We start from the raw sequence: 11,608 nt of genomic DNA, 5'->3' as shown, positions 1-11,608 counted from the left end.
AGTAGGTCTGAGAGACTTCAGAGAGGTATGACTGGCCCAAGGTCACCCAGCAGCTGCATGGGGAGGAGGAGTGGAGACGTGAACCTGGTTCACCAGATTACGAGTCTACCGCTCTTAACCACTACACCACACTGGCTCTCTCATTGGAAATATTATAGATGCTTCTGTACAAGATTGCAAAATAAGACAGATTACAAAAGTGCAAACTCCATAAAGTGTTTTTCTTTTTAATCTTGATTTATAGAAAAGAGCATACAGTGTTTTTAGTCTTATTTTATAAAAGCAATCAATACATAATACCACACAGTTACAAATGAGTATTTATAACACAGTTATCCTCCTGGAAGTTATGCATACGGTGAGTTGTTGATATGCATATCCAAGGGCAGCCTACGCATTCTCTTCGGTGAGAACTATTTTTTCATACGCTGCGATAGAGGTGGAAGACCTGGGAGTGTGTCTGTTTTCTTTTTTTACAATTCAGTCTTCAACAACTTCAGAGCTTTCTGCATATTTGCATACACTAGAAAAACAAACAGATCATAAATCAGGGAGGCGGGGGGAGTTGTACAAAAAGTAATCTAGCATGTAATGCACATCAGTTTGAACTTTCTAAATTATGCAAATTGCAATAAACCAAATCTCACTTTAATTTCCCAGCATTTACAATAGCAGAAGCAGTGCATACTGTTAATGGTCCACGCATCATTGACAACTCAGTTAAATTGGATAACATGGATTTAAATGGATTTAATGATGCTTTTCATGCTGAGGTTTCCATGCGGTGAGCCATTATTGAGCATAGGACCCCACCATGTGGGTCATCTCGGGTGCAGAACTTGCTCTGGGAATATTTTGGCAGTGGCATGAAAACAAATTGCACCATGTTGGACCATTCATGTGGATGGATTACTGGTTTCAGGTGACATTCACATGGAATCCATATTGAAAACGGCAGACTCTAAACCATTTACATAAATGGCATCAGTCATTTTCTATGTGTTGCTAGGCATATTTATTCAGACTTTAGGATGGTGAAATCTATCCATTTAGTTTTCTCTCAGTTCCACATTTTCCCAGTCTTAAATTCAGTTGTCTACATTTTCACTTTTTTTAAAAAAAGAAGTCATCATGAAAATTCACCAGCATTTATTACTATTTCATGCACATCTTGCAATGCTATTGTGCAACTGGAGGGAGCTCCACGGCAGAATTTCAGACCTTCCTTTGTTCCAAATCTATGCAAAAAGCTCTGCTAGGAACTACTTACGTAATGCAATGTCTGAAGGCTCGTAAGCATAGAGGCGGTTGGAATATCTTCCAGTAATATCTGCTCTAACTGTCAGTGATGGATCTGGAGAAACAATGATCACATTAACTTTCCATCTGCAGCCGTCAAAAAACCCTCAATGAAAATGGCGTCCACTGTCCCCATGCAAAAGATGCTTAACCACATGAATGTTGTCTATAATTCTCCAGTATGGAATTATGCATAGTCACTTTTTTGCATATCTGCAGGGGAAACACTGAGAAATGTTTCCCTGCTTCTGTAGGAAGGAGCTGTCGTTGCGTGCTGTTACAGTCCACTCGAATCTCCACAATTAGCGTGAGATTCCTGGGGTATATGGCATGCTTACCAAAGTCTGTGTTCTCTTTTGGGACAACAAGACACAGCTGAAACTATGATGTCCTTATGACATATGGTTTTATTTACACATATAAACATCCTGCCCCTAGATGGAGGGATTGTAGGGCATTCACATCCTATGAAGGTCTGGCTCCCCTCTTGAGCGCAGCATTGGATTCAAAGGACAGCAAAAAGCCATCCTTGGTGTCCCTTCGTTCCAGTCTGTCTTCTCCAGCTCTACTCCTCCTCCTCCATGCTGCTAACTAAGTCCAAGGACTTCCCCCAGCCTACATCATTCAGTGACAGCGGTGACATTCAGTGACATCGGTGTCCACAGGGCTGAGATGTCTTCAGCCCCTTCCCCACTGCCCAAAGTCTGTTGGGACGGGGCTGAATCCCTCCTCCATCTTGAGGAGCCTGGCCTTGCAGTGGCGGCAGGCCTTGCAGGGCCTTGTGGCAGCTGTGGTGGCCCTAATAGGGCCCTGTGCCACAATGTGTGTGATGTCACTCACACATGTGCACAATGGGGCCCCACAATGTTGGGCAGAACTCAGCGCCTCTGTTCCGAGTTGAAACCCAAAACCTGGCCTTTGCCCACTAGCACTCAGCCGAGAAGGGGCTCCACTCCCCCTTGCCTGGCATTCTTGCCCTTTGATGGTTTCCTTGATGGGCCATCTCTAGTCTTTCTCCTCCACTAATGGCCCATTCAGCTCGCTCTGCCAAGCTGGCTTGGCTTGTTAGCATAACTAAATCCAGGGGGTTCCCATGTCTGGCAAAGTTTAATTCTACATCCAGGAATTATGGAGAGAATCCGGCACCCAGGCATTTAGGGAAATCTAAATTCCCCACAAGTCCATAGCAAGGCTTTATACACCAACAAAGCTTTCCTTCTCAGCTGCTTCCACTGAACATGTGGTGGGCAGAAATGGGACTTGGTGATTTCTCCACCCCCATCCTAAATAATAACCAAGTAAAATGTAAGCTGTAGATGTTAAAGCAATGAGCAGCATCAGCCTGAGGGGGAATCTTCTTAAGATCAGTGTCATTCATTATCTCCTTGGAGCCTGTGTAAAAAATCCACCCCTTAGCCAATTTAATAAAAAGAGTGGAGCATATACTCCATTGTTTGCAGATAAGCAAGTATATTGGAAAGAAATTTTGGGCAGGTTATTGTTGCAGATGCAAATGTGAAACGTTTCATTTTACACAACTACTTTTTTTTGGCCCTTTATCAATCACCTCTTTAAAAACAGGAGAGGGGAAAGCTACTTCAAATTACAAAAACTGGGTGGACATGTGGCAAGTGTATTGCATGTTAAGAGCGGTTTTATGGGACCCATCCTATAGGTCTTTGAGCAAAAACACCAATAACACCAGTGGTACAGGAGATTCAGGTTTCTCCAGCAACAGCCACATTCTCCAGTTGGAATGCTTGCAAAACCCTGTTTCCCCCATATTGGAGATGCAACCTGGAGATAAATCAAACTTTCGTTCCACAGTAAATATTAACTCATCTCAGCTACAGTGGTACCTCTGGTTACAAACATAATTCATTCCGGAGGTCCGTTCTTAAGCTGAAACCATTTTTATTCTGAGGCATGCTTTCGCTAATGACACTTCCCACTGCATCCTGGGGCAAAGTTCGCAACCAGGAGCAACTACTTCTGGGTTAGCGGAGCTTGTAACCAGAAGTGTGTGTAACCAGAGGTGCCACTGTATTCAGCCTGGCATGGTCCCCCACCCTCAAAGATAAGAACTCTTTGACCCCTTAACTACTCACCTACAAACAGGATTCTGGGAACATACTGGCCATCTGGTGAAAGATGTTTGTCTGTGGTTTCATACTTAAAGAAAAGAAAAAGAAAATACAAATACTTGTGATGAAAGCCATTTAGATCACACAGAGAAGAGTCAAAGTATGTATTAAACATTGCCAGTTACTTCAACATAATGAAAGGTTAGGTGAAATAGATGATGATGTGACAGCCACCCCATAATGTATAATATAACAGAATTGGACCACAATGAGGATTTGATGAGCATTATAATTATTTTAGCAAGCACATCCACCCACTACATTTCACACAGTATTTTTCCCTATATGGAGATAATATCCACATAAGAAAAATGCATATTAAACTGTTATACATGAAGAATGCACAGGTATCCATTTTGTTGGGAAGCTGCTCTATACTAGGGTTGCCATGTGTCCAGTTTCCCCCTGACATGTTCAGGATTCCAATGGCGAAATTTGCATCTGGGGGGATTTTAAAAAATTGACAAAGTGTCCAGGTTTTTGCAAACAGAACCAGGAAGTGTCTGCCCCAAAATAGGCCAACAATTTTTTGGGCGATCCCCCTCTCCCCCCAAAAAGCTCAACAACTATTTGTGTCTGGATTTTTACTTCTCGAAATATGGCAACCCTATCTATATATTACTTTCCCAATACATGGCAATCTAAAGACTTGCTTATTTTTCTCAAAACAGCAACCACCCTTATACAGATTGTTTCCATTTTGGAAAGATGCCCTGTGTGAACCAGCTCTAGGTAGAATTAAATACCGGTAGATCTACTTGAAACTTGGCCGAGAGAATAATTGCTTTATTACAAAACAGAGCACTTGGTCAAGTGTCAAAGAAAACTTACAACAAGATTGAGGAGAACAAACTTCTCAGCCAATTTCTGTATCTCTTTGTGTTCAGCAAATACCTTCTTCAGTGCTAGAATGGGAGAAGAAGAAATTAGACTCACTATTAGAAAAAAAGAAAGAATCTGAAACATAGAAAGAACATTATGTATCTATTGTCAGTACAGATCAAATAAAAATTCATGAACGCTTAAGGCCTGAAGGTCTAATACAAATCACTGTAAAATGAAAGAGATAAGCCAAAGACTCAAAAGTTTAGAAACAGGTCTGGGAACGAAAGGAGGTCAAGGTTATCGCAATCAATGTTTTGGGTTTTTGAAACCTGGATTCTTTTGCTTAGCAAAGGAATTCACAAGAAGCCTGAGGCTGAAATCCAAATTCCACTTACCAGGGAGTAAACCTCACTGAATTCAGTGGGACTTACTTCTGAGTAGACACAAAGACAGGAAACTGCACTTATTGACTTACTCATGCTATGTCACTCTAGTTTGAATTATACAATAAATGTTTCATTTCTAAGGAGAGAAGTGCTGGATCTAAGGCCTGCCTGAAAGCCAGTCTCTTAAGTGAACAGAAAACATATCAACAACTATCAATGAATGCATGGAGTTTGGGCATTCATACAATGTGTGGACAGGCTATCATTATGAGCTCTTCGGCACAAATTTGTGAATCTCTGTTTCTGACTGTGATCATTTCTGAGAGGGGGAAAAAATGTAAATAGAAATTTCTGCCTTCCATTCATCTAAACCTCCCCAGTTATTAAGTATGGGATAAAAATATAGATTACACTTTCAGTGTAAAAAGAGTCGGTTTGTTGTTGTTGTTGTTGTTGTTGTTGTTGTTGTTGTTGTTGTCAGCAATTTTATTTGCTTGGATGTAGACCAAAAGATTATGTGTCTGTTGGAAAGAATGGTACCTTGACTGTGAGGGCAGTCTTCTAAGTGATGGATGATCATTATAGGTTTGTTGCTGAAAAGAAGAAAAGGTCCATTTTAGAATCTCACAGTAAGCAGGCAATAAAAAGAGCAAAACTCATGATGGACAAAAATCTCAATGACTTAAAATTTAAGGTCCTGGAGAAAGGTATTGAAACCTTTCTCATTTCTTAGAGTGGAAGGAGGAGATCTTCACACGCCATAGTGAAAACTGTGTGGAGATAGGGGAACTTACTTTGTCCTGGCTTTATGGAGAGCTTCTTCATAAGTCTGAGTCCAGATAAGCTGATCCCCCCAGCCTGAAAGGAAATGATGATTGGAATTTAGTTTTAAAGCATATTGTGACTGAGGAGGCATTGATGCCATAACCACTTGTAGGGTTGCCATATTTTGAAGAGCAAGGAAGAGGGTCCATTTGCTGACTTCTACTTTTAACAGTGGATCGCTATGACAACACACATTTTACATACCCATGAAAAAGAGGATGTGTCCTGGAAAAAGAGGACATATGGCAACTGAACTGAGTCCTGAACAAAGGCAACTCTGAGGCTTAGTGCTGGCCATCAAGCAATTGCTTTTCCCACCTGCCTTGCCCTACCCTCCAGCCATGATAAGGGAGCTGTTTCCAGAGGAAGAATTGTGAGGGGAGAGAGACTTTCTGTTTGACGTCAGGGGTTGGTTGGTCTAATCTGTGCTGCCTCAATTCCAGTCTGAGGAACCTTCAGAAGGGAGTTGCAGCCATGCACATGATGTTTATGTGCATTTTAATGAGCAGAACAGAGTGAAAGATTATGAGTCTTCGATGTTATTTTGTTAACGTTGATGCTGTATTTGTTAATCATATAATATGGCTTTTGCTTACATTGTGATGTTTGGCTTGTTTTTTAGTTGTTGTTTTGTTAAAAGTGTTTTATAGATTGCAATTGTTTCCCTGATGATTTGTGAATTATCCTATATGATTTATGCTGTGTTTGTGATGTTCTGTCATGTTTATTGTGTTCTGTCATGTTGCTATTATTTATACAGTAGTTTGTAAGATGATTTGGGATACATTCAAATGAAAAGTGGCATAGAAATATAATAAAGCAAATAAAATAAAACAAATCACAAATTTCTAGCTATATAACCTTATGCCAGTTAGCCCAAATACCTCCTGCCAACACCATATTTTTAGGGGTTACTATATTTACTCGAATGTAATATACACCTTTCTCGGCCAAATTACGTTGCAAAAATTAGGGTGCACCTTAGATTTGGTGGCGCATTTACATTCGCCAGCAAATACATTTTTTGGTTTCAAGGTTTTGAAAATTGAGGTGCGCATTAGAATCGATGGTGCATTGGATTTGTGTAAATACGCTAATTAATTTTTTTCAAACCCATTGATTAATTGCAATGATTTCTTCAAATGCTGGCATTAATCTGAACTAGCACTCATTTCAAGTTCAATGTGAAATTTAGATAATTACCTGCTACAAATTATCAACTGTTGGAGGATTGTCCCCTGAGGCTTCCTTATTTAAATAATGTGCACCCCTCCTTATGGAGAAAAGACCCTCTTACACCAAAGTCTTATAACAACCTATAAGGGGTCAGCCTCACTGAACTCAGTGAAACTCACTTCCAAGTAGACATATGTCATATGTCGGATTGTTCAGTTTTGTAAGTTTTCAAAGGGCAGGATCCATCAGAACAACCCTGTGAGATAGGTTAGGCTAAGAGAGATCACCCAGTCAGCTTCATGAGTGAAATGGAATTGGAATCCTGGTTTCCCATGTCCTAGTCCAACACTCTAATTGTTACAAACCCGCTTGGATCTGTTCTGAATCTCCCATCATTTTGTTTCATTGGATGGTCTTGGGTTCTAGTATTTTAAGAAAGGGTTTAAAAAAACAACACCCTGTCTTCCCACTGCCGTCAGCTAGCGTTCCTTTACCTCTGGAGAGAGTCTGGGGCAGTTTGGGACGGGTTTCTTTTACATCCTTCTTTTCACTTTTCACAGTAGTGTCTTTCGCCGAAATGTATGAGACGGCGACGAGCAAAAGCAACACCGATATGAGGCTCTTCTCCATGGTTGAAGCTAGGGGGAGAAAAAAAGCATTAAGGATTTATTCAGCTGCATTACAGAACAGGAGACTATTAGGTATGGAACAATAGAGGCATGCAATCAATCTTGCTGGCTAAGTTACAAGCAATGGAATGGAATTACTCTAGTTCCAGCTTGGTCACAGTAAAAAAAGAGGAGCAACCGAATGTTAAGTGCTACATACAACATGCATGAGAAACTCAGCTTGGGACTCAGTGTATAGTATGCATAGAAGTATGTCCTTCTGTGCTCAGGCAGGGATGGGAAACTATATGCAGTTTTATGCACCATTTACCTTGGTATATGCATATTTGTGCACATTCCTTGGCTGGTGAATTGCATTGCAACATTCAGAGAAGTGTGAATTTTGAAGGATGGCTGTGTTTCATTGCTTACTGTTTTAGAAAGTGTGAATTAGGTCGATTTGCTTAAAAAGCAAACTGAATCCAATTTCTTCCCCATCCCTATAACAAAACCTTCCATTGATGGCTACATCATGAAGACAAACAGAGCTAAATGTAACTCTACTGTGATATTCAAAGTTGTTACTTTGAATTCAAACTAACCTTTATTTCCCAGTCACTCATTTGGTGTTTACCATGGACTTCAAGGAAATGAAGCCATGCAAAGCAAATCAAAGTTTTTACAAGGCATTTGCCTTGGGTTGTGAGGAGGGAAACACTTTTCTCAGTGCAGTGACAACAGGGAAATATTTAGGAGACAATGAAAACAAAGGAGTTTCAAACCCCTAGGTTTGCCAAGGTGGCTGTGCTCTGACAGCCAGTGTCCACTTAATGCTCCCCAAAGCTGCAGTCTTATGCACAGTTACTCTTGTGTAAGACCCACTGAGCACAGGAGTACTTAATTTAGAGTAAGCATTGCAGGGGGTTGGACTAGATGTCCCTCAGGATCCCTCCCATCTCTACAATTCTATGAGTCTACGTGTTAAGATTGTGCTGTGTGTCTTCACATATGATGTATTCCCCACCCCCCAAATGTACGGCCTGATCTTATCTGCCAATCACCCATTCCCACCACCCTTCTGAGTAATACCCCTCCCCACCTTCTCACTATATAGAAGGGTCTGGAAACTTCTGTTTCAGTGTATCTGAAGAAGTGTGCATGCACACGAAAGCTCATACCAAGAATTAACTTAGTTGGTCTTTAAGGTGCTACTGGAAGGAATTTTTTTGTTTTGACTATGGCAGACCAACATGGCTACCTATCTGTAACTGATCTTATCCATGTTTACTCAGAAGTAAGCCCCACTGTGTTCAGTTGGACTTGCTCTCTTGTAAGTGTATATATCGAGCACTGAAGCCTTAAAGTTTTCTAAGCCAATTAAAAGTCACGCAGTAAGTTTCCGAATGAACGCACTTTAAGATGCTACGTAATTCTGCTAGCATCTCCAGTGCTCCCTATCTTGACGGTGAACATAATTCTGAATGAATCTGCTTAACCTCATTTTAATCCAATTATAGATCTGTTGGTTTCAAAATCCTGACTTTTAAAAATAGCATCCATCGCTATGGGGGATGGACAGTTGATGCTAAGACCTGACAATTCTCACTCAAGGTGGCAGACTGCAAATTTGAGAGAAGCAAAGGGTTTTCTGTAGGTCTCAGGACCAATTCAGCAGTGGTGGCATATTGACGCATGGGCTGTTACTCTTTAATCTTACACAAAGACTGGCTAGTTTAGCTGCATGATGCACAGAGCTGGGTCCTCCATTCCAACTGAGGAGTCCACCTCACTCTGCCCAATGGCAGGACCGGCCCTGGAGTTTTGATCAGTATCTCAGTTTAGACCCCAACTGCAAGGAACAGCAGAAGTTCTATTTAAAGGCACGACTCTCTCTCTACACACACACACACACACACACACACACACACACACACACACACAGATACCATAGCTGTCTACTTTCCCCCTTTTTTAAGGGAAATTCCCTTATTCCGAATAGGATTCCTCACAAGAAAAGGGAAAAGTTGACAGCTATCGCACACACACACACAAACACACACACACACGAGGGGGGGAGGCAGATGTCCAACTTAAGAAGAAGTATGCCCCTCCACATGCTCTCCACCCAGGTGTGCTTTGATGCTGGAGATGCACACAGGGCTGGGAGAAAAAGTTTTGGGATGACGGGCTGTGTGTAAGTAGCAGAGAGGGGTCTCAACTGCACACCCCATTTGTCTCTCTAGATTGGCCCTAGGTCACTGGGGCAGCCTTGCAGAGAGTAGGTCTAACTCCATCAAATTTGGTTGAGGATGGAAGCTTCAAAATAACGGTACTGTTTGAGGTAATCAAGTCCCTGCTTTGAAGGTCAAGTGTGGCTGATATGGTCAGGATTAAGTCTACTATGCTCAAAACCAGGAAATACAATTTTCAAGCATGTTACTCATCTTCCGTATTTTTCCCCCTCAGATTTTCTACAACAATCAGGAAACAATGGTGGCCAAAATGCGCATTCTGAAGCTTTTATCCTAAGCATATTAACTTGGAAGGAAGTTTGAATGATATCGAATGGGGCTGATTTTCAGGTTTTGGATCTGTGGGTTTTTTTTTAAAAAAAGGGACTGCAATCCTGTACACACTTACATGACAGTAAATGCCGTGTAGCATGTTAGGACTTACTTTGTGGAATAAGCATGCACATGTTTTATTAATGTGACAGACATCCTTATGTCTTCATGGGGGAAATTAAAATAGGCAAGTTTTTGGAGGAGTATTTGGCTTTTTAAGAAAACAGGCTGCAATGACATCTTGTCATCCTTTGAAACCACAGGGGCATTTAAGTAGGCCAATATGCATCTAGCGGAGTCCCTTTTTATGGCACAGCTGATGTCAATGGGCACCGTGTCAGCATCAGGGAAGCGGGAAGAAACACAACTGGGCAGGAAATGGAAGAAGTAAGTGGGTGTGGGGCACGATCCTTCCAAGCAGCCAATGATAGACAGCTGAGAAGATTCAAGACTGGTAAATGTAGTATACAGAAACCATAGCACCATAGAAGAAACAAAATTTTTTTTCCCCTTCCAGTAGCACCTTAAAGACCAACTAAGTTAGTTCTTGGTATGAGCTTTCGTGTGCATGCACACTTCTTCAGATACACACGAAAGCTCATACCAAGAACTAACTTAGTTGGTCTTTAAGGTGCTACTGGAAGGAAAAATTTTTTTTTGTTTTGACTATGGCAGACCAACACGGCTACCTATCTGTAACTGGAACCATAGAAGAAAACAGAGCTTGGACAAAGGCGTTAGAACAGGGGTCAGCAAATGTTTTCAGCAGGGGGCCGGTCCACTGTCCCTCAGACCTTGTGGGGGGCCAGACTATATTTTGAAAAAAATAATAAAAAATGAACGAATTCCTATGCCCCACAAATAACCCAGAGATACATTTTAAATTAAAGGACACATTCTACTCATGTAAAAACACCAGGCAGGCCCCACAAATAGCCCAGAGATGCATTTCAAATAAAAGGACACATTCTATTAACGTAAAAACATGCTGATTCCTGGACCGTCCATGGGCCGGATTTAGAAGGCGATTGGGCCAGATCTGGCTCCTGGGCCTTAGTTTGCCTACCCATGCGTTAGAAAGTGCTTGCACTTGCCAAGCAGGAAATCAGACAAAGGGGTGGGGATCAGAGCTGTTAGCAGATCCAGTGGGAAAGCAATGACTGACAAAAGTTACAAAGGTTTGTAAAGCTTAACACACACACACACACACACACACACACACACTTGTGGCCGTCAGCATAGTTAGTGGAAGAAACAGCAAAACACTCTAGCTGCTTTTCTTAGAACTGCTGCACAGCCCTTTCACTGCTCCAGTCTTCCCAGCCTGTTCTTTGTTACCTGCCCATCAATAAGTAACCTGACTCACAAGCTCAGAGGACTCTGAACAGGTGCTTTGCTAAGCCCAGAGCTGATCATCTTACCTGCTCTGCCCTCCTCCTCCTTTGAGAAACTGCTAAAGTGTTCCAAGTTTCAGTGTGAACAAGGAAGGTATGGTATGCCTATTTATGCACCTGGGCACACCTCATCCCCACCCACAAACCGTGGCTTTTGAATACTTCTGATGCAGGGGGAAACCTCTATTTTATTTGACTTTTTAAAAGAAAATAAATAAAAGACAAGATGTTTGCAAGTAATTTCTGGAACAAATAAATGCCATCAGCGTACAGTGTATCATTAGTTTTAGAAAAGTAAAATTTATAGGTGTATATGAGAGTTTGGGAAAATATATTTTCTGATGTGGGCAATAAGCCAAATCCAGGTAAGCATAAATCAAGGCTTCT

The 11,608-nt window shown here is 41.4% G+C and overlaps 1 protein-coding gene across 1 annotated transcript; it reads right to left on the bottom strand.

Annotated features, from left to right (window-relative positions):
* Window positions 1–211: 211 nt before the first annotated feature.
* On the bottom strand, window positions 212–11,320 carry AGR2 (anterior gradient 2, protein disulphide isomerase family member). Its single transcript, XM_081883485.1, has 8 exons — window positions 11,249–11,320; window positions 7,150–7,293; window positions 5,449–5,512; window positions 5,195–5,247; window positions 4,275–4,348; window positions 3,408–3,471; window positions 1,271–1,354; window positions 212–523 (listed from the first exon to the last, which is right to left on the bottom strand). The coding sequence occupies exons 2-8, from the start codon at window positions 7,283–7,285 to the stop codon at window positions 474–476; spliced, it is 525 nt and encodes a 174-aa protein (XP_081739611.1). The 5' UTR covers window positions 7,286–7,293; window positions 11,249–11,320; the 3' UTR covers window positions 212–473.
* Between the last annotated feature and the right edge of the window lie 288 nt (window positions 11,321–11,608).

The sequence above is a fragment of the Podarcis melisellensis genome (assembly GCF_964234715.1).
Source record: "Podarcis melisellensis genome assembly, chromosome: 12".
NCBI lineage: Eukaryota > Metazoa > Chordata > Lepidosauria > Squamata > Lacertidae > Podarcis > Podarcis melisellensis.
The sequence above is the reverse complement of the archived record's forward strand: the minus strand, read 5'-3'. Positions and strand labels throughout refer to the sequence as shown.

What these genes read in the sequence shown, in the direction of transcription:
- AGR2 (XM_081883485.1), bottom strand. Translation starts at nt 7,285, where the DNA reads ATGGAGAAGAGCCTCATATCGGTGTTGCTTTTGCTCGTCGCCGTCTCA. An exon ending in GCCCCAGACTCTCTCCAGAG is followed by an intron (nt 5,513 to 7,149) that starts GTAAAGGAACGC and finishes ATTTCCTTTCAG; the next exon opens with GCTGGGGGGATCAGCTTATC. An exon ending in TCCCAGAATCCTGTTTGTAG is followed by an intron (nt 1,355 to 3,407) that starts GTGAGTAGTTAA and finishes TTGTTTCTCCAG; the next exon opens with ATCCATCACTGACAGTTAGA.